The 22,493-nt window shown below is 58.0% G+C and overlaps 1 protein-coding gene across 2 annotated transcripts in view; it reads right to left on the bottom strand.

Moving 5' to 3' along the window:
* dnajc4 (DnaJ (Hsp40) homolog, subfamily C, member 4) overlaps positions 1 to 22,493 on the bottom strand; it is a 180,078-nt gene that overhangs the window by 88,190 nt on the left and 69,395 nt on the right. For both annotated transcript variants that reach the window (XM_072489401.1, XM_072489400.1), the window contains exon 6: positions 14,202 to 14,369. In XM_072489401.1, the coding sequence (XP_072345502.1) occupies positions 14,202 to 14,369 (168 nt within the window). The remainder of the gene's footprint in view (positions 1 to 14,201; positions 14,370 to 22,493) is intronic.

The raw sequence follows: 22,493 nt of genomic DNA on the forward strand, positions 1-22,493 counted from the left end.
GTCTATGGGGTTGGGGTGTGTCTATGGGGTTCGGGTGTGTCTATGGGGTTGGGGGGTGTCTATGGGGTTGGGGTGTGTCTATGGGGTTGGGGTGTGTCTATGGGGTTGGGGTGTGTCTATGGGGTTGGGGTGTGTCTATGGGGTTCGGGTGTGTCTATGTGGTTGGGGTGTGTCTGTGGGGTTCGGGTGTGTCTATGGGGTTGGGGAGTGTCTATGGGGTTGGGGTGTGTCTATGGGGTTGGTGTGTGTCTATGTGGTTGGGGTGTGTCTGTGCGGTTGGGGTGTGTCTGTGGGGTTGGGGAGTGTCTCTGGGGTTGGGGAGTGTCTATGGGGTTGGGGTGTGTCTATGTGGTTGGGGGGTGTCTATGTGGTTGGGGTGTGTCTGTGGGGTTGGGGAGTGTCTATGGGGTTGGGGTGTGTCTATGGGGTTGGGGTGTGTCTGTGGTGTTGGGGTGCGTCTATGGGGTTGGTGTGTATCTGTGGGGTTGGTGTGTGTCTATGGGGTTGGGGGGTGTCTATGTGGTTGGGGTGTGTCTGTGGGGTTGGGGAGTGTCTATGGGGTTGGGGCGTGTCTATGGGGTTGGTGTGTGTCGATGGGGTTCGGGTGTGTCTATGGGGTTGGGGGGTGTCTATGTGGTTGGGGTGTGTCTGTGGGGTTGGGGAGTGTCTATGGGGTTGGGGTGTGTCTATGGGGTTGGTGTGTGTCTGTGGGGTCCGGGTGTGTCTATGTGGTTGGGGTGTGTCTGTGGGGTTGGGGGTGTCTATGTGGTTGGGGTGTGTCTGTGGGGTTGGGGAGTGTCTATGGGGTTGGGGTGTGTCTATGGGGATGGGGTGTGTCTGTGGGGTTGGGGTGTGTCTATGGGGTTGGGGTGTGTCTGTGGGGTTGGGGTGTGACAATGGGGTTGGGTGGTGTCTGTGGGGTTGGGGAGTGTCTATGGGGTTGGGGTGTGTCTGTGGGGTTGGGGTGTGTCTGTGGGGTTGGGGGGTGTCTATGTGGTTGGGGTGTGTCAATGGGGTTGGGGTGTGTCTATGGGGTTGGGGTGCGTCTATGTGGTTGGGGTGTGTCTGTGGGGTTGGGGTGTGTCTGTGGGGTTGGGGTGTGTCTGTGGGGTTGGGGTGTGTCTGTGGGGTTGGGGTGTGTCTGTGGGGTTGGGGTGTGTCTATGGGGTTGGGGTGTGTCGATGGGGTTGGGGTGAGTCTATTGGGTTGGGGTGAGTCTATCGGGCTGTGGTGTGTCTGTGGGGTTGGGGTGTGTCTATGGGGTTGGGGTGTATCTATGGGGTTGGGGTGTATCTATGGGGTTGGGGTGTATCTATGGGGTTGGGGAGTGTCTATGGGGTTGGGGTGTGTCTATGGGGTTGGGGTGTGTCTATGGGGTTGGGGTGTGTCTGTGGGGTTGGGGTGTGACAATGGGGTTGGGTTGTGTCTATGGGGTTGGGGTGTGTCTGTGGGGTTGGGGTGTGTCTGTGGGGTTGGTGTGTGTCTATGGGGTTGGGGTGTGTCTATGGGGTTGGGGTGTGTCTATGGGGTTGGGGTGTGTCTATGGGGATGGGGTGTGTCTGTGGGGTTGGGGTGTGTCTATGGGGTTGGGGTGTGTCTATGGGGTTGGGGTGTGTCTATGGGGTTGGGGTGTATCTATGGGGTTGGGGTGTGTCTATGGGGTTGGGGTGTGTCTATGGGGTTGGGGTGTGTCTATGGGGTTGGGGTGTGTCTGTGGGGTTGGGGTGTGACAATGGGGTTGGGTGGTGTCTGTGGGGTTGGGGAGTGTCTATGGGGTTGGGGTGTGTCTGTGGGGTTGGGGTGTGTCTGTGGGGTTGGGGGGTGTCTATGTGGTTGGGGTGTGTCAATGGGGTTGGGGTGTGTCTATGGGGTTGGGGTGCGTCTATGTGGTTGGGGTGTGTCTGTGGGGTTGGGGTGTGTCTGTGGGGTTGGGGTGTGTCTGTGGGGTTGGGGTGTGTCTGTGGGGTTGGGGTGTGTCTGTGGGGTTGGGGTGTGTCTATGGGGTTGGGGTGTGTCGATGGGGTTGGGGTGAGTCTATTGGGTTGGGGTGAGTCTATCGGGCTGTGGTGTGTCTGTGGGGTTGGGGTGTGTCTATGGGGTTGGGGTGTATCTATGGGGTTGGGGTGTATCTATGGGGTTGGGGTGTATCTATGGGGTTGGGGAGTGTCTATGGGGTTGGGGTGTGTCTATGGGGTTGGGGTGTGTCTATGGGGTTGGGGTGTGTCTGTGGGGTTGGGGTGTGACAATGGGGTTGGGTTGTGTCTATGGGGTTGGGGTGTGTCTGTGGGGTTGGGGAGTGTCTATGTGGTTGGGGTGTGCCTATGGGGTTGGGGTGTGTCTGTGGGGTTGGGGTGTGACAATGGGGTTGGGTGGTGTCTGTGGGGTTGGGGAGTGTCTATGGGGTTGGGGTGTGTATGTGGGGTTCGGGTGTGTCTGTGGGGTTGGGGGGTGTCTATGTGGTTGGGGTGTGTCTATGGGGTTGGGGTGTGTCTATGGGGTTGGGGTGTGTCTGTGGGGTTGGGGTGTGTCTGTGGGGTTGGGGTGTGTCTGTGGGGTTCGGGTGTGTCTGTGGGGTTCGGGTGTGTCTGTGGGGTTGTGGTGTGTCTGTGGGGTTGGGGTGTGTCTATGGGGTTGGGGTGTGTCTATGGGGTTCGGGTGCGTCTATGTGGTTGGGGTGTGTCTGTGGGGTTGGGGTGTGTCTGTGGGGTTGGGGTGTGTCTGTGGGGTTGGGGTGTGTCTGTGGGGTTGGGGTGTGTCTGTGGGGTTGTGGTGTGTCTGTGGGGTTGGGGTGTGTCTATGGGGTTGGGGTGTGTCTATGGGGTTGGGGTGTGTCTATGGGGTTGGGGTGTGTCTGTGGGGTTGGGGTGTGTCTATGGGGTTGGGGTGTGTCTGTGGGGTTGGGGTGTCTATGGGGTTGGGGTGTGTCTATGGGGTTGGGGTGTGTCTGTGGGGTTGGGGTGTCTATGCGGTTGGGGTGTGTCTATGGGGTTGGGGTGTGTCTATGGGGCTGGAGGGGTGTCTATGGGGTTGGGGTGTGTCTGTGGGGTTGGGGTGTGTCGATGGGGTTGGGGTGTGTCTGTGGGGTTGGGGTGTGTCGATGGGGTTGGGGTGTGTCTGTGGGGTTGGGGTGTGTCTGTGGGGTTGGGGTGTGTCTATGGGGTTGGGGTGTGTCTGTGGGGTTGGTGTGTGTCTGTGGGGTTGGGGTGTGTCTCTGGGGTTGGGGTGTGTGTCTATGGGGTTGGGGTGTGTCTAAGGGGTTGGGGTGTGTCGATGGGGTTGGGCTGTGTCTGTGGGGTTGGTGTGTGTCTGTGGGGTTGGGGTGTGTCTGTGGGGTTGGGGTGTGTCTATGGGGTTGGGGTGTGTCTATGGGGTTGGGGTGTGTCTATGGGGTTGGTGTGTGTCTATGGGGTTGGTGTGTGTCTATGGGGTTGGGGTGTGTCTGTGGGGTTGGGGTGTGTCTATGGGGTTGGGGTGTGTCTATGGGGTTGGGGTGTGTCTATGGGGTTGGGGTGTGTCTATGGGGTTGGTGTGTGTCTATGGGGTTGGGGTGTGTCTATGGGGTTGGGGTGTGTCTATGGGGTTGGGGTGTGTCTATGGGGTTGGGGTGTGTCTATGGGGTTGGGGTGTGTCTATGGGATTGGGGTGTGTCTATGGGGTTGGTGTGTGTCTATGGGGTTGGTGTGTGTCTATGGGCTTGGGGTGTGTCTGTGGGGTTGGGGTGTGTCTATGGGGTTGGGGTGTGTCTATGGGGTTGGGGTGTGTCTATGGGGTTGGGGTGTGTCTATGGGGTTGGTGTGTGTCTATGGGGTTGGTGTGTGTCTATGGGGTTGGGGTGTGTCTATGGGGTTGGGGTGTGTCTATGGGGTTGGGGTGTGTCTATGGGGTTGGGGTGTGTCTGTGGGGTTGGGGAGTGTCTATGGGGTTGGGGTGTGTCTGTGGGGTTGGGGTGTGTCTATGGGGTTCGGGTGTGTCTGTGGCGTTGGGGGGTCTCTATGTGGTTGGGGTGTGTCTGTGGGGTTGGGGTGTGTCTGTGGGGTTGGGGTGTGTCTATGTGGTTGGGGTGTGTCTATGGGGTTGGGGGGTGTCTATGGGGTTGGGGTGTGTCTATGGGGTTGGTGTGTGTCTATGGGGTTGGGGTGTGTCTATGGGGTTCGGGTGTGTCTATGTAGTTGGGGTGTGTCTGTGGGGTTCGGGTGTGTCTATGGGGTTGGGGAGTGTCTATGGGGTTGGGGTGTGTCTATGGGGTTGGGGTGTGTCTATGGGGTTGGGGTGAGTCTGTGGGGTTGGGGAGTGTCTATGGGGTTGGGGAGTGTCTATGGGGTTGGGGTGTGTCTATGTGGTTGGGGGGTGTCTATGTGGTTGGGGTGTGTCTGTGGGGTTGGGGAGTGTCTATGGGGTTGGGGTGTGTCTATGGGGTTGGGGTGTGTCTATGGGGTTCGGGTGCGTCTATGGGGTTGGTGTGTATCTGTGGGGTTGGTGTGTGTCTATGGGGTTGGGGGGTGTCTATGTGGTTGGGGTGTGTCTGTGGGGTTGGGGAGTGTCTATGGGGTTGGGGTGTGTCTATGGGGTTGGTGTGTGTCTATGGGGTTCGGGTGTGTCTATGGGGTTGGGGGGTGTCTATGTGGTTGGGGTGTGTCTGTGGGGTTGGGGAGTGTCTATGGGGTTGGGGTGTGTCTATGGGGTTGGTGTGTGTCTGTGGGGTTCGGGTGTGTCTATGTGGTTGGGGTGTGTCTGTGGGGTTGGGGGGTGTCTATGTGGTTGGGGTGTGTCTGTGGGGTTGGGGAGTGTCTATGGGGTTGGGGTGTGTCTTTGGGGATGGGGTGTGTCTGTGGGGTTGGGGTGTGTCTATGGGGTTGGGGTGTGTCTGTGGGGTGGGGGGGTGTCTATGGGGTTGGGGTGTGTCTATGGGGTTGGGGTGTGTCTATGGGGTTGGGGTGTGTCTATGGGGATGGTGTGTGTCTGTGGGGTTGGGGTGTGTCTATGGGGTTGGGGTGTGTCTGTGGGGTTGGGGTGTGTCTATGGGGTTGGTGTGTGTCTATGGGGTTGGGGTGTGTCTATGGGGTTGGGGTGTGTCTATGGGGTTGGGGTGTGTCTATGGGGTTGGGGTGTGTCTGTGGGGTTGGGGAGTGTCTATGGGGTTGGGGTGTGTCTGTGGGGTTGGGGTGTGTCTCTGGGGTTCGGGTGTGTCTGTGGCGTTGGGGGGTGTCTATGTGGTTGGGGTGTGTCTGTGGGGTTGGGGTGTGTCTGTGGGGTTGGGGTGTGTCTATGTGGTTGGGGTGTGTCTATGGGGTTGGGGTGTATCTATGGGGTTGGGGTGTGTCTATGGGGTTCGGGTGTGTCTATGTGGTTGGGGTGTGTCTGTGGGGTTGGGGTGTGTCTATGGGGTTGGGGGGTGTCTATGGGGTTGGGGTGTGTCTATGGGGTTGGTGTGTGTCTATGGGGTTGGGGTGTGTCTATGGGGTTCGGGTGTGTCTATGTGGTTGGGGTGTGTCTATGGGGTTGGGGAGTGTCTTTGGGGTTGGGGTGTGTCTGTGGGGTTCGGGTGTGTCTATGGGGTTGGGGAGTGTCTATGGGGTTGGGGAGTGTCTATGGGGTTGGGGTGTGTCTATGTGGTTGGGGTGTGTCTATGGGGATGGGGTGTGTCTGTGGAGTTGGGGTGTGTCTATGGGGTTCGGGTGTGTCTATGGGGTTGGGGTGTGTCTATGGGGTTGGGGTGTGTCTATGGGGTTGGGGTGTGTCTATGGGGTTGGTGTGTATCTGTGGGGTTGGCGTGTGTCTATGTGGTTGGGGTGTGTCTATGGGGTTGGGGTGTATCTATGGGGTTGGGGTGTGTCTATGGGGTTCGGGTGTGTCTATGTGGTTGGGGTGTGTCTGTGGGGTTGGGGTGTGTCTATGGGGTTGGGGGGTGTCTATGGGGTTGGGGTGTGTCTATGGGGTTGGTGTGTGTCTATGGGGTTGGGGTGTGTCTATGGGGTTCGGGTGTGTCTATGTGGTTGGGGTGTGTCTATGGGGTTGGGGAGTGTCTATGGGGTTGGGGTGTGTCTGTGGGGTTCGGGTGTGTCTATGGGGTTGGGGAGTGTCTATGGGGTTGGGGAGTGTCTATGGGGTTGGGGTGTGTCTATGTGGTTGGGGTGTGTCTATGGGGATGGGGTGTGTCTGTGGAGTTGGGGTGTGTCTATGGGGTTCGGGTGTGTCTATGGGGTTGGGGTGTGTCTATGGGGTTGGGGTGTGTCTATGGGGTTGGGGTGTGTCTATGGGGTTGGTGTGTATCTGTGGGGTTGGCGTGTGTCTATGGGGTTGGGGTGTGTCTGTGGGGTTGGGGTGTGTCTATGGGGTTGGTGTGTATCTGTGGGGTTGGCGTGTGTCTATGGGGTTGGGGTGTGTCTGTGGGGTTGGGGTGTGTCTATGGGGTTGGGGTGTGTCTATGGGGTTGGTGTGTATCTGTGGGGTTGGCGTGTGTCTATGGGGTTGGGGTGTGTCTGTGGGGTTGGGGAGTGTCTGTGGGGTTGGGGTGTGTCTATGGGGTTGGTGTGTATCTGTGGGGTTGGCGTGTGTCTATGGGGTTGGGGTGTGTCTGTGGGGTTGGGGTGTGTCTATGGGGTTGGGGTGTGTCTATGGGGTTGGGGTGTGTCTATGGGGTTGGGGTGTGTCTATGGGGTTGGGGTGTGTCTATGGGGATGGGGTGTGTCTGTGGGGTTGGGGTGTGTCTGTGGGGCTGGAGGGGTGTCTATGGGGTTGGAGGGGTGTCGTTGGGAATTGAGGGGTATGTGGGTGGGATGGGAGAGGTGCCCTCTCTTTACCTCATGCGGCGGTATGGACTTGCCGCGCCAAAGGGCGTTTCCTGTATTTTTCTGTGATTCCTCATCCTCTGGACGACACCTATCACCCACTTCCAAAACCCCACTGGACATTTACTTGGTATTGAGACTCAGCTGCTGTGCCACTGTGTGAGGCCTCACAGTGTGACACTGGAACATTGAGCCGGTCGACGTGACACAGTCCAGTCTGATTCACTCACCGCCTGGACCACACAGCCTCCTCAACAGCACCGACCGGCCTAGCACTCAGGCCTGGGACTCCATTGCTGACAATCTCCCTGAGAAGAGGCTCTTGGGTTAACTCCCATGATCCTTCTCCACCGAATACACACACTGGTCTTTTGGACCATTTGCTGATGTACCTGTTCCTCCTTCACCCACCTCTTCATCTCCCCCATCTCCATATCTTGCTACTCCTCCATCCCGCTTTATCCAGCTTTCCCCCTCAATATATCAACATTCTTCACCTCGAGAGCTCCCTGTGGGAGCGAGTTCCACATTCCCCTCCATTCCCTGTGGGAGCGAGTCCCACATTCTCCCAAACTCCCAGTGGGAGCGAGTCCCACATTCTCCCCCACTCCCTGTGGGAGCAAGTCCCACATTCTCCCCCACTCCCTGTGGGAGCGAGTCCCACATTCTCCCCCACTCCCTGTGGGAGCGAGTTCCACATTCTTCCCCACTCCCTGTGGGAGTGAGTTCCACATTCTCCCCCACTCCCTGTGGGAGCGAGTCCCACATTCTCCCCCACTCCCTGTGGGAGCGAGTTCCACATTCTCCCCCACTCCCCGTGGGAACGAGTTCCACATTCTCCCCCACTCCCTGTGGGAGCGAGTCCCACATTCTCCCCACTCCCTGTGGGAGCGAGTCCCACATTCTCCCCCATTCCCTGTGGGAGCGAGTCCCACATTCTCCCCCATTCCCTGTGGGAGCGAGTCCCACATTCTCTCCCAACTCTCTGGCTTCTCCTGAATTCCCCGATCGGATTTATTAATGACTGTCGCACATTGATGAGTTCCTGCCCCGATCCCGATCTCGCCCGTGTATGTGAACATCTTCCCCGCGTCTATCACACTGTGAACTCACGGAGAGCCCCAATCTCGGGTCTGTCGCTGGCTCCCCCGATCTGCTGACACGGCGTTACCCAATACTGCGGGGACAGCTCAACAAAAACAAAAAAAAGCCTGGATCAAATCCCGTCACAACTTTTGACCGGAGCCAGTTCATTTCCTGAGCGGCTCATTTCACACGTTGGTTCCAAGTCGCCCAGAAATATGGGGCCTTCCCTCTGAATGCTCGCGAACACAGCACGGGGTCGTCACTCCGCGCAGGGTTCAAACGAATCGCAATCTGGCTCTTTGTACCAGTGGCTACCTGTCTTTCCCAACCCCCCTCAATGAATGTTGTTATGGAAAGTAGTCAATGTACGAAACCATGTCTCCAGTTGCCCCCCACCCCCCCATCACAATCACAACACAACAACCTGTCAGGCAGCTCTGTCACCACTCCCTCGCAGAACAAACGCCTGGTCTTATCCAAACAGTGTCCGGGCCAGCAATGTTCTCTGGCACAGATTCCTGCCTTTCAATCCCCTGCATTGCCACTGACACAATTCCCACTTGCTCAAGAGAAGCCTCGGAATTTATTCAGCACCTTTCAAGTCACCCACACGGGTGGTGGCGGAGAGGCACAGTAAGATCCCGTGGACGGCGGCGTGAGATGACCCAGACCAACCTAATTGTATTTGCGATGTCAGACCCAGTTACATCGGGGAGAACTTCCACCCCCCACTCAGTACTGACGTCCAACAGCATGGCACTCCCTCAGTACTGACCCTCTGACAGTGCGGCACTCCCTCAGTACTGACCCTCTGATAGTGCAGCACTCCCTCAGTACTGACCCTCTGACAGTGCAGCACTCCCTCAGTACTGACCCTCTGACAGTGCAGCACTCCCTCAGTACTGACCCTCTGACAGTGCGGCACTCCCTCAGTACTGACCCTCTGACAGTGCGGCACTCCCTCAGGACAGACCCTCTGACAGTGCAGCACTCCCTCAGGACTGACCCTCTGACAGTGCGGCACTACCTCAGTACTGACCCTCTGACAGTGCGGCACTCCCTCAGTACTGACCCTCTGACAGTGCGGCACTCCCTCAGTACTGACCCTCTGACAGTGCGGCACTCCCTCAGGACAGACCCTTTGACAGTGCAGCACTCCCTCAGGACTGACCCTCTGACAATGCGGCACTCCCTCAGTACTGACCCTCTGACAGTGCGGCACTCCCTCAGTACTGACCCTCTGACAGTGCGGCACTCCCTCGGTACTGACCCTCTGACAGTGCGGCGCTCCCTCAGCACTGACCCACTGACAGTGCGGCACTCCCTCAGTACTGACCCTCTGACAGTGCGGCATCCCTCAGTACTGACCATCTGACAGTGCAGCACTCCCTCAGTACTGATCCTCTGACAGTGCGGCGCTCCCTCAGAACTGAGCCCTCTGACAGTGCGGTGCTCCCTCAGTACTGACCCTCTGACAGCGCAGCACTCCCTCAGTACTGACCATCTGACAGTGCGGCACTCCCTCAGTACTGATCCTCTAACAGTGCGGCACTCCCTCACTACTGACTCTCTGACAGTGCGGCACTCCCTCAGTACTGACCCTCTGACAGTGCAGCACTCCCTCAGCACTGACCTTCTGACGGTGCAGCACTCCCTCAGTACTGACCTTCTGACAGTGCGGCACTCCCTCAGTACTGACCCTCTGACAGTGCGGCACTCCCTCAGCACTGACCCTCTGACAGTGCGGCACTGCCTCAGTACTGACCCTCTGACAGTGCGGCACTCCCTCAGTACTGAACCTCTGACAGTGCGGCACTCCCTCAGTACTGACCCTCTGACAGTGCGGCACTCCCTCAGTACTGACCCTCTGACAGTGTGGCACTCCCTCAGTACTGACCCTCTGACAGTGCGGCACTCCCTCAGTACTGACCCTCTGAGAGTGCAGCACTCCCTCAGTACTGACCCTCTGACACTGCAGCACTCCCTCAGTACTGACCCTCTGACAGTGCGGCACTCCCTCAGTACTGACCCTCTGACAGTGCGGCACTCCCTCAGGACTGACCCTCTGACAGTGCAGCACTCCCTCAGTACTGACCCTCTGACAGTGCGGCACTCCCTCAGTACTGACCCTCTGAGAGTGCAGCACTCCCTCAGTACTGACCCTCTGACAGTGCGGCACTCCCTCAGTACTGACCCTCTGATAGTGCGGCGCTCCCTCAGTACTGACCCTCTGACAGTGCAGCACTCCCTCAGTACTGATCCTCTGAAAGTGCGGCACTCCCTCAGTACTGATCCACTGACAGTGCAGCACTCCCTCAGTGCTGACCCTCTGAAAGTGCGGTGCTCCCTCAGCACTGACCCTCTGACAGCGCAGCACTCCCTCAGTACTGACCCTCTGACAGTGCGGCACTCCCTCAGTACTGACCCTCTAACAGTGCGGCACTCCCTCAGTACTGACTCTCTGACAGTGCGGCACTCCCTCAGTACTGACCCTCTAACAGTGCAGCACTCCCTCAGTACTGTACCTCTGACAGCGCAGCAGTCCCTCAGTACTGACCCTCTGACAGTGCGGCACTCCCTCAGGACTGATCCTCTGACAGTGCGGCGCTCCCTCAGAACTGAGCCCTCTGACAGTGCGGTGCTCCCTCAGTACTGACCCTCTGACAGCGCAGCACTCCCTCAGTACTGACCCTCTGACAGTGCGGCACTCCCTCAGTACTGATCCTCTAACAGTGCGGCACTCCCTCACTACTGACTCTCTGACAGTGCGGCACTCCCTCAGTACTGACCCTCTGACAGTGCAGCACTCCCTCAGCACTGACCCTCTGACGGTGCAGCACTCCCTCAGTACTGACCTTCTGACAGTGCGGCACTCCCTCAGTATTGACCCTCTGACAGTGCGGCACTCCCTCAGCACTGACCCTCTGACAGTGCGGCACTGCCTCAGTACTGACCCTCTGACAGTGCGGCACTCCCTCAGTACTGAACCTCTGACAGTGCAGCACTCCCTCAGTACTGACCCTCTGACAGTGCGGCACTCCCTCAGTACTGACCCTCTGACAGTGCGGCACTCCCTCAGACTGACCCTCTGACAGTGCAGCATTCCCTCAGTACTGACCCTCTGACAGTGCGGCACTCCCTCAGTACTGACCCTCTGACAGTGCGGCACTCCCTCAGTACTGACCCTCTGACAGTGCGGCACTCCCTCAGTACTGACCCTCTGATAGTGCAGCACTCCCTCAGTACTGACCCTCTGACAGTGTGGCACTCCCTCAGTACTGACCCTCTGACAGTGCAGCACTCCCTCAGTACTGACCCTCTGATAGTGCAGTACTCCCTCAGTACTGACCCTCTGACAGTGCGGCGCTCCCTCAGTACTGACCCTCTGACACTGCAGCACTCACTCAGTACTGACCCTCTGACAGTGCAGCACCCCCTCAGCACTGACCCTCTGACAATGCAGCACTCCCTCAGTACTGACCCTCCGACAGTGCGGCGCTCCCTCTGTACTGACCCTCCGACAGTGCAGCATTCCCTCAGTACTGACCCTCCGACAGTGCGGCACTCCCTCAGTACTGACCCTCTGACAGTGCAGCGCTCCCTCAGTACTGACCCTCTGACAGTGTGGTGCTCCCTCAGTACTGACCCTCTGACAGTGCAGCACTCCCTCGGTACTGACCGTCTGACAGTACAGCGCTCCCTCAGTACTGACCCTCTGACAGTGCAGCACTCCCTCAGTACTGACCCTCTGACAGTGGAGCGCTCCCTCAGTACTGACCCTCTGACAGTGCAGCGCTCCCTCAGTACTGACCCTCTGACAGTGCAGCACTCCCCAAGTACTGACCCTCTCACAGTGCAGCACTCCCTCAGTACTTACCCTGTGACAGTGCAGCACTCCCTCAGTGCTGACCCTCTGACTGTGCGGCGCTCCCTCAGTCCTGACCCTCTGACAGTGTGGCACTCCTTCAGTACAGATCCTCTTACAGTGCAGCACACCCTCAGTACTGACCCTGACAGTGCCGCACTCCCTCAGTACTGACCCTCTGATAGTGCAGCGTTCCCTCAGTACTGACCCTCTGACAGTGCGGCGCTCCCTCAGTATTGACCCTCTGACAGTGCGGCGCTCCCTCAGTACTGACCCTCTGACTGTGTAGGGCTCCCTCAGTACTGACCCTCTGACAGTGCAGCTCTCCCTCAGTACGGACCCTCCACAGTGCAGCATTCCCTCAGTACTGACCCTCTGACAGTGCAGCACTCCCTCAGTCCTGACCCTCTGACAGTGCAGCACTCCCTCAGTACTGACCCTCTGACAGTGCGGGGCTCCCTCAGTACTGACCCTCTGACAGTGCAGCACTCCCTCAGTACTGACCCTCTGACAGTGCAGCACTCCCTCAGTACTGACCCTCTGACAGTGCAGCGCTCCCTCAGTACTGACCCTCTGACAGTGCGGCACTCCCTCAGTACTGACCCTCTGACAGTGCGGCACTCCCTCAGTACTGACCGTCCACAGTGCAGCACTGCCTCAGTACTGACCCTCTGACAGTGCAGCACTCCCTCAGTACTGACTATCTGACAGTGCAGCACTCCCTCAGTACTGACCCTCCACAGTGCAGCACTCCCTCATTACTGACCCTCTGACAGTGCAACACTCCCCAAGTACTGACCCTCTGACAGTGCAGCACTCCCTCAGTACTGACCCTCTGACAGTGCAGCACTCCCTCAGTACTGACCCTCTGACAGTGCAGCACTCCCTCAGTACTGACCCTCTGACAGTGCAGCGCTCCCTCAGTACTGACCCTCTGACAGTGCGGCACTCCCTCAGTACTGACCCTCTGACAATGCGGCACTCCCTCAGTACTGACCCTCTGACAGTGCGGCGCTCCCTCAGTACTGACCCTCTGACAGCGCAGCGCTCCCTCAGTACTGACCCTCCACAGTGCAGCAGTCCCTCAGTACTGACCCTCTGACAGTGCGGCACTCCCTCAGTACTGACCCTCCACAGTGCAGCATTCCCTCAGTACTGACTATCTGACAGTGCAGCACTCCCTCAGTACTGACCCTCCTCAGTGCAGCACTCCCGCAGTACTGACCCTCTGACAGTGCGGCACTCCCTCAGTACTGACTCTCTGACAGTGTAGCACTCCCTCAGTACTGACCCTCCACAGTGCAGCACTCCCTCAGTACTGACCCTCTGACAGTGCAGCACTCTCTCACCAATAACTCACCGACAGTGCTCCGGTTTCCTCCCACAGTCCAAAGATGCATATGTTCGGTGGAGTGGCCACGCTAAGTTACCCTTTAGAATTCAGGGATGTGCTGGTTAGGTTATGGGATTACGGGAATGGGGCTCCCTCTGCACTGTCCCCATCAAACACTCCCAGGACAGGTACAGCACGGGGTTAGATACAGAGTAAAGCTCCCTCTGCACTGTCCCCATCAAACTCTCCCAGGACAGGTACAGCACGGGGTTAGATATAGAGTAAAGCTCCCTCTACACTGTCCCCATCAAACACTCCCAGGACAGGTACAGCACGGGGTTAGATACAGAGTAAAGCTCCCTCTACACTGTCCCCATCAAACACTCCCAGGACAGGTACAGCACGGGGTTAGATACAGAGTAAAGCTCCCTCTACACTGTCCCCATCAAACACTCCCAGGACAGGTACAGCACGGGGTTAGATACAGAGTAAAGCTCCCTCTACCCTGACCCCATCAAACACTCTCAGGACAGGTATAGCACGGGGTTAGATAGTGAGTAAGGCTCCCTCTACACTGTCCCCATCAAACACTCCCAGGACAGGGAGAGCACGGGGTTAGATAGAGAGTAAAGCTCCCTCTACACTGTCCCCATCAAACAGTCCCAGGACAGGTACAGCACGGGGTTAGTTACAGAGTAAAGCTCCCTCTACACTGTCCCCATCAAACACTCCCAGGACAGGTGCAGCACGGGGTTAGGTACAGAGTAAAGCTCCCTCTACACTGTCCCCATCAAACACTCCCAGGACAGGTACAGCACGGGGTTAGATACAGAGTAAAGCTCCCTGTACACTGTCCCCATCAAACACACCCAGGACAGGTACAGCACGGGGTTAGATGCAGAGTAAAGCTCCCTCTACACTGTCCCCATCAAACACACCCAGGACAGGTACAGCACGGGGTTAGATGCAGAGTAAAGCTCCCACTACACTGTCCCCATCAAACACACCCAGGACAGGTACAGCACGGAGTTAGATGCAGAGTAAAGCTTCCTCTTCACAGGGACATACAGCAGAACAGCTGGGGAAAATGTATCAGGAAAACAAGCAGGTTCTGACACATCACACTCACCTGAAGCCCACATAGTGGATGAACACGCCAGCCAACATAGCGAAGACACAGTAACCAAACGCCTTCATGTTCCTCCTCTGCTTCTTGGTGCTGTGAAAGGCCGCATAGTCGTCGGCTGTGGCATAGCGGAACTGCTCCCAGTACCTCTGCTGCGCGGACTGCTCGAAGCTTTTGAGACGGGATAGGGGAGACGAAGGTGGGGAGACGAGGAGGGGGGTTGGAGGAAACACCAATTGAAAAAACAACATTGAACTCAGTAAATGGTTTTCCTGTGAGATTAACCCAAACCAAACTGAAATGTCATTTTCAGAAGGCAGCGTGGGCTGGTCGACCGCTTGGCTATATACTGTTTGCTGCTTCCGTGTAATCACAGGTTTTGTGGATACATTCGGCTCGAATGTTTTAGCCTGAACAGAAAGTGTGATTTCTTTGGGGGACTTTTTGGAAAGGACAAATGTGTACAGTCGCTGGGCACTATCAGCTCAGTAAAGCTGCACCTAAATACGTTGCACAGTTCTGCAACACAAGTTATGGTCAGACCACACTGAGGTGGAAAGAGGATTTTGCTGTGAAGAGTCATTGTCTGGAGCCGGCATCCTTCCATTCTGGGGGCAGAATTCGGCCGAGGCCTCACCAGGCCAAAGGCACAGCTGCCCCGTCAAAGGGCGAATGGGCTGCTGGCTCAGAATGGCAATGGCACTTGCCTGTGAAGACCTCCACAGATGAATGGTCGTCATCAGGGCTTGCAATGTGAATAGAGAGGCTGCTCGGGGGGATTGAGGGATATTGCGAGGAGCTGGGGTAGGTGGGGTTGAGGGATATTGCGAGGCGGGTAGGTGGTGTTGAGGGATATTGCGAGGCAGGTAGGTGGGGTTGAGGGATATTGCGAGGAGCTGGGGTAGGTGGGGTTGAGGGATATTGCGAGCAGCTGGGGTAGGTGGTGTTGAGGGATATTGCGAGGAGCTGGGGTAGGTGGGGTTGAGGGATATTGCGAGGAGTTGGGGTAGGTGGTGTTGAGGGATATTGCGAGGAGCTGGGGTAGGTGGGGTTGAGGGATATTGCGAGGAGCTGGGGTAGGTGGGGCTGAGGGATATTGCGAGGCGGGTAGGTGGGGCTGAGGGATATTGCGAGGAGCTGGGGTAGGTGGTGTTGAGGGATATTGCGAGGAGCTGGGGTAGGTGGGGTTGAGGGATATTGCGAGGCGGGTAGGTGGGGCTGAGGGATATTGCGAGGAGCTGGGGTAGGTGGTGTTGAGGGATATTGCGAGGAGCTGGGGTAGGCCAGGCTGAGGGATATTGCGAGGAGCTGGGGTAGGTGGTGTTGAGGGATATTGCGAGGTGGGTAGGTGGGGTTGAGGGATATTGCGAGGAGCTGGGGTAGGTGGTGTTGAGGGATATTGCGAGGCGGGTAGGTGGGGTTGAAGGATATTGCGAGGCGGGTAGGTGGGGTTGAGGGATATTGCAAGGAGCTGGGATTGGTGGGGTTGAGGGATATTGCGAGGAGCTGGGGTAGGTGGGGTGGAGCGATATTTCGAGGAGCTGGGGTAGGTGGTGTTGAGGGATATTGCGAGGCGGGTAGGTGGTGTTGCGGGATATTGCGAGGAGATGGGCTAGGTGGTGTTGAGGGATATTGCGAGGTGGGTAGGTGGTGTTGAGGGATATTGTGAGGCGGGTAGGTGGGGTTGAGGGATATTGCAAGGAGCTGGGGTAGGTGGGGTTGAGGGATATTGCGAGGAGCTGGGATAGGTGGGTCTGAGGGATATTGCGAGGAGCTGGGGTAGGTGGTGTTGAGGGATATTGTGAGGCGGGTTGGTGGGGTTGAGGGATATTGCGAGGAGCTGGGGTAGGTGGGGTGGAGCGATATTTCGAGGAGCTGGGGTAGGTGGTGTTGCGGGATATTGCGAGGAGCTGGGCTAGGTGGTGTTGAGGGATATTGCGAGGTGGGTAGGTGGTGTTCAGGGATATTGCGAGCTGGGGTAGGTGGTGTTGAGGGAAATTTGGGGCAGCACGGTAGCATTGTGGATAGCACAATTGCTTCACAGCTCCAGGGTCCCAGGTTCGATTCTGGCTTGGGTCACTGTCTGTGCGGAGTCTGCCCATCCTCCCCGTGTCTGCGTGGGTTTCCTCCGGGTGCTCCGGTTTCCTCCCACAGTCCAAAGATGTGCAGGTTAGGTGGATTGGCCGTGATAAATTGCCCTTAGTGTCCAAAATTGCCCTTAGTGTTGGGTGGGGTTACTGGGTTATGGGGATAGGGTGGAGGTGTTGACCTTGGGTAGGGTGCTCTTTCCAAGAGCCGGTGCAGACTCGATGGGCCGAATGGCCTCCTTCTGCACTGTAAATTCTATGATAAATTCTATGAGCTGGGATAGGTGGGTCTGAGGGATATTGCGAGGAGCTGGGGTAGGTGGTGTTGAGGGATATTGTGAGGCGGGTTGGTGGTGTTGAGGGAAATTGCGAGGAGCTGGGGTAGGCGGTGTTGAGGGATATTGCGAGGAGCTGGAGTAGGCCAGGCTGAGGGATATTGCGAGGAGCTGGGGTAGGCCAGGCTGAGGGATATTGCGAGGAGCTGGGGTAGGTGGTGTTGAGGGATATTGCGAGCTGGGGTAGGTGGGGCTGAGGGATATTGCGAGGAGCTGGGGTAGGCTGGGCTGAGGGATATTGCGAGGAGCTGGGGTAGGCCAGGCTGAGGGATATTGCGAGCAGCTGGGGTATGTGGGGCTGAGGGATATTGCGAGGAGCTGGGGTAGATGGTGTTGAGGATTATTGCGATGACCTGGGGTAGGTGGGGTTGAGGGATATTGCCAGGAGCTGGGGTAGGTGGTGTTGAGGGATATTGCGAGGAGCTGGGGTAGGTGGGGCTGAGCGATATTGCGAGGAGCTGGGGTAGGCGGTGTTGAGGGATATTGCGAGGAGCTGGGGTAGGTGGTGTTGAGGGATATAGCGAGGAGCTGGGGTAGGTGGTGTTGAGGGATATTGCGAGGAGCTGGGGTAGGTGGTGTTGAGGGATATTGCGAGGAGCTGGGGTAGGTGGTGTTGAGGGATATTGCGAGGAGCTGGGGTAGGCGGTGTTGAGGGATATTGCGAGGAGCTGGGGTAGGTGGTGTTGAGGGATATAGCGAGGAGCTGGGGTAGGTGGTGTTGAGGGATATTGCGAGGAGCTGGGGTAGGTGGTGTTGAGGGATATTGCGAGGAGCTGGGGTAGGTGGTGTTGAGGGATATAGCGAGGAGCTGGGGTAGGTGGTGTTGAGGGATATTGCGAGGAGCTGGGGTAGGTGGTGTTGAGGGATATTGCGAGGAGCTGGGGTAGGTGGTGTTGAGGGATATTGCGAGGAGCTGGGGTAGGCCGGGCTGAGGGATATTGCGAGGAGCTGGGGTAGGTGGTGTTGAGGGATATTGCGAGGAGCTGGGGTAGGTGGTGTTGAGGGATATTGCGAGGAGCTGGGGTAGGTGGTGTTGAGGGATATTGCGAGGAGCTGGGGTAGGTGGGGTTGAGGGATATTGCGAGGCGGGTAGGTGGGGCTTAGGGATATTGCGAGGAGCTGGGGTAGGTGGTGTTGAGGGATATTGCGAGGAGCTGGGGTAGGCCAGGCTGAGGGATATTGGGAGGAGCTGGGGTAGGTGGGGTTGAGGGATATTGCGAGGTGGGTAGGTGGGGCTGAGGGATATTGCGAGGAGCTGGGGTAGGTGGTGTTGAGGGATATTGCGAGGAGCTGGGGTAGGTGGTGTTGAGGGATATTGCGAGGAGCTGGGGTAGGTGGGGTTGAGGGATATTGCGAGGCGGGTAGGTGGGGCTTAGGGATATTGCGAGGAGCTGGGGTAGGTGGTGTTGAGGGATATTGCGAGGAGCTGGGGTAGGCCAGGCTGAGGGATATTGGGAGGAGCTGGGGTAGGTGGGGTTGAGGGATATTGCGAGGTGGGTAGGTGGGGCTGAGGGATATTGCGAGGAGCTGGGGTAGGTGGGTTGAGGGATATTGCGAGGAGCTGGGGTAGGTGGTGTTGTGGGATATTGCGAGGAGCTGGGGTAGGCCAGGCTGAGGGATATTGCGAGGAGCTGGGGTAGGTGGGATTGAGGGATATTGCGAGGCGGGTAGGTGGGGCTGAGGGATATTGCGAGGAGCTGGGGTAGTTGGGGCTGAGGGATATTGCGAGGAGCTGGGGTAGGTGGTGTTGAGGGATATTGCGAGGCGGGTAGGTGGTGTTGAGGGATATTGCGAGGCGGGTAGGTGGGGCTGAGGGATATTGCGAGGAGCTGGGGTAGGCGGTGTTGAGGGATATTGCGAGGAGCTGGGGTAGATGGTGTTGAGGGATATTGCGAGGAGCTGGGGTAGGCCAGGCTGAGGGATATTGCGAGGAGCTGGGGTAGGTGGTGTTGAGGGATATTGCGAGGAGCTGGGGTCGGTGGTGTTGAGGGATATTGCGAGCTGGGGTAGGTGGGGCTTAGGGATATTGCGAGGAGCTGGGGTAGGTGGTGTTGAGGGTTATTGCGAGGAGCTGGGGTAGGTGGGGTTGAGGGATATTGCGAGGAGCTGGGGTAGGTGGGGCTGAGGGATATTGCGAGGAGCTGGGGTAGGTGGTGTTGAGGGATATTGCGAGGAGCTGGGGTAGGTGGTGTTGATGGATATTGCGAGGAGCTGGGGTAGGTGGTGTTGAGGGATATTGCGAGGAGTTGGGGTAGGCCAGGCTGAGGGATATTGCGAGGAGCTGGGGTAGGTGGGGCTGAGGGATATTGTGAGGAGCTGGGGTAGGTGGGGTTGAGGGATATTGCGAGGAGCTGGGGTAGGTGGGGCTGAGGGATATTGCAAGGAGCTGGGGTAGGTGGGGTTGAGGGATATTGCGAGGAGCGGGGGAAGGTGGGACTGAGGGATATTACGAGGAGCTGGGGTAGGTGGTGTTGAGGGATATTGCGAGGCGGGTAGGTGGTGTTGAGGGATATTGCGAGGAGCTGGGGCAGGTGGTGTTGAGGGATATTATGAGGAGCTGGGGTAGGTGGGGCTGAGGGATATTGCGAGGAGCTGGAGTAGGTGGGGCTGAGGGATATTGCGAGGAGCTGGGGTAGGTGGTGTTGAGGGATATTGCGAGGAGCTGGGGTAGGTGGGGCTGAGGGATAATGCGAGGAGCTGGGGTAGGTGGGGTTGAGGGATATTGCGAGGAGCTGGGGTAGGTGGGGTTGAGGGATATTGCGAGGAGCTGGGGTAGGCCAGGCTGAGGGATATTGCGAGGAGCTGGGGTAGGTGGGGCTGAGGGATATTGCGAGGAGCTGGGATAGGCAAGGCTGAGGGATATTGCGAGGAGCGGGGGTAGGTGGGGCTGAGGGATATTGCGAGGAGCTGGGGTAGGTGGGGCTGAGGGATATTGCGAGGAGCTGGGGTAGGCCAGGCTGAGGGATAATGCGAGGAGCTGGGGTAGGCCAGGCTGAGGGATATTGCGAGGAGCTGGGGTAGGTGGTGTTGAGGGATATTGCGAGGAGCTGGGGTAGGTGGTGATGAGGGATATTGCGAGGAGCTGGGGTAGGTGGGGCTGAGGGATATTGCGAGGAGCTGGGGTAGGTGGGGCTGAGGGATATTGCGAGGAGCTGGGGTAGGTGGGGCTGAGGGATATTGCGAGGAGCAGCAGTAGGCCAGGCTGAGGGATATTGCGAGGAGCTGGGGTAGGTGGTGTTGAGGGACATTGCGAGGAGCTGGGGTAGGTGTTGTTGAGGGATATTGCGAGGAGCAGCGGTAGGCCAGGCTGAGGGATATTGCGAGGAGCTGGGGTAGGTGGTGTTGAGGGATATTGCGAGGAGCTGGGGTAGGTGTTGTTGAGGGATATTGCGAGGAGCTGGGGTAGGTGGTGTTGAGGGTTATTGCGAGGAGCTGGGGTAGGTGGGGCTGAGGGATATTGCGAGGAGCTGGGGTAGGTGGTGTTGAGGAATATTGCGAGGAGCTGGGGTAGGTGGTGTTGAGGGATATTGCGAGGAGCTGGGGTAGGTGGTGTTGAGGGATATTGCGAGGAGCTGGGGTAGGTGGTGTTGAGGGATATTGCGAGGAGCTGGGGTAGGTGGGGCTGAGGGATATTGCGAGGAGCTGGGGTAGGTGGTGTTGAGGGATATCGCGAGGAGCTGGGGTAGGTGGTGTTGAGGGATATTGTGAGGAGCTGAGGTAGGTGGTGTTGAGGGATATTGCGAGGAGCTGGGGTAGGTGGTGTTGAGGGATATTGCGAGGAGCTGGGGTAGGTGGGGCTGAGGGATATTGCGAGGAGCTGGGGTAGGTGGTGTTGAGGGATATTGCGAGGAGCTGGGGTAGGTGGGGCTGAGGGATATTGTGAGGAGCTGGGGTAGGTGGGGCTGAGGGATATTGCGAGGAGCTGGGGTAGGTGGTGTTGAGGGATATTGCGAGGAGCTGGGGTAGGTGGGGCTGAGGGTTATTGCGAGGTGCTGGGGTAGGTGGGGCTGAGGGATATTGCGAGGAGCTGGGGTAGGTGGTGTTGAGGGATATTGCGAGGCGGGTAGGTGGGGCTGAGGGATATTGCGAGGAGCTGGGGTAGGTGGGGCTGAGGGATATTGCGAGGAGCTGGGGTAGGCCAGGCTGAGGGATATTGCGAGGCGGGTAGGTGGTGTTGAGGGATATTGCGAGGAGCTGGGGTAGGTGGTGATGAGGGATATTGCGAGGAGCTGGGGTAGGTGGGGTTGAGGGATATTGTGAGGAGCTGGGGTAGGCCAGGCTGAGGGATATTGCGAGGAGCTGGGGTAGGTGGTGTTGAGGGATATTGCGAGGAGGTGGGGTAGGTGGTGTTGAGGGATATTGCGAGGAGCTGGGGTAGGTGGTGTTGAGGGATATTGCGAGGAGCTGGGGTAGGTGGTGTTGAGGGATATTGCGAGGAGTTGGGGTAGGCCAGGCTGAGGGATATTGCGAGGAGCTGGGGTAGGTGGGGCTGAGGGATATTGTGAGGAGCTGGGGTAGGTGGGGTTGAGGGATATTGCGAGGAGCTGGGGTAGGTGGGGCTGAGGGATATTGCAAGGAGCTGGGGTAGGTGGGGTTGAGGGATATTGCGAGGAGCTGGGGAAGGTGGGGCTGAGGGATATTGCGAGGAGCTGGGGTAGGTGGTGTTGAGGGATATTGCGAGGCGGGGAGGTGGTGTTGAGGGATATTGCGAGGAGCTGGGGCAGGTGGTGTTGAGGGATATTATGAGGAGCTGGGGTAGGTGGGGCTGAGGGATATTGCGAGGAGCTGGAGTAGGTGGGGCTGAGGGATATTGCGAGGAGCTGGGGTAGGTGGTGTTGAGGGATATTGCGAGGAGCTGGGGTAGGTGGGGCTGAGGGATAATGCGAGGAGCTGGGGTAGGTGGGGTTGAGGGATATTGCGAGGAGCTGGGGTAGGTGGGGTTGAGGGATATTGCGAGGAGCTGGGGTAGGCCAGGCTGAGGGATATTGCGAGGAGCTGGGGTAGGTGGGGCTGAGGGATATTGCGAGGAGCTGGGGTAGGCAAGGCTGAGGGATATTGCGAGGAGCTGGGGTAGGTGGGGCTGAGGGATATTGCGAGGAGCTGGGGTAGGTGGGGCTGAGGGATATTGCGAGGAGCTGGGGTAGGCCAGGCTGAGGGATATTGCGAGGAGCTGGGGTAGGCCAGGCTGAGGGATATTGCGAGGAGCTGGGGTAGGTGGTGTTGAGGGATATTGCGAGGAGCTGGGGTAGGTGGTGATGAGGGATATTGCGAGGAGCTGGGGTAGGTGGGGCTGAGGGATATTGCGAGGAGCTGGGGTAGGTGGGGCTGAGGGATATTGCGAGGAGCTGGGGTAGGTGGGGCTGAGGGATATTGCGAGGAGCAGCAGTAGGCCAGGCTGAGGGATATTGCGAGGAGCTGGGGTAGGTGGTGTTGAGGGATATTGCGAGGAGCTGGGGTAGGTGTTGTTGAGGGATATTGCGAGGAGCAGCGGTAGGCCAGGCTGAGGGATTGCGAGGAGCTGGGGTAGGTGGTGTTGAGGGATATTGCGAGGAGCTGGGGTAGGTGTTGTTGAGGGATATTGCGAGGAGCTGGGGTAGGTGGTGTTGAGGGTTATTGCGAGGAGCTGGGGTAGGTGGGGCTGAGGGATATTGCGAGGAGCTGGGGTAGGTGGTGTTGAGGGATATTGCGAGGAGCTGGGGTAGGTGGTGTTGAGGGATATTGCGAGGAGCTGGGGTAGGTGGTGTTGAGGGATATTGCGAGGAGCTGGGGTAGGTGGTGTTGAGGGATATTGCGAGGAGCTGGGGTAGGTGGGGCTGAGGGATATTGCGAGGAGCTGGGGTAGGTGGTGTTGAGGGATATCGCGAGGAGCTGGG

The sequence above is a fragment of the Scyliorhinus torazame genome, chromosome 24 (genome assembly GCF_047496885.1).
Source record: "Scyliorhinus torazame isolate Kashiwa2021f chromosome 24, sScyTor2.1, whole genome shotgun sequence".
Classification (NCBI taxonomy): domain Eukaryota; kingdom Metazoa; phylum Chordata; class Chondrichthyes; order Carcharhiniformes; family Scyliorhinidae; genus Scyliorhinus; species Scyliorhinus torazame.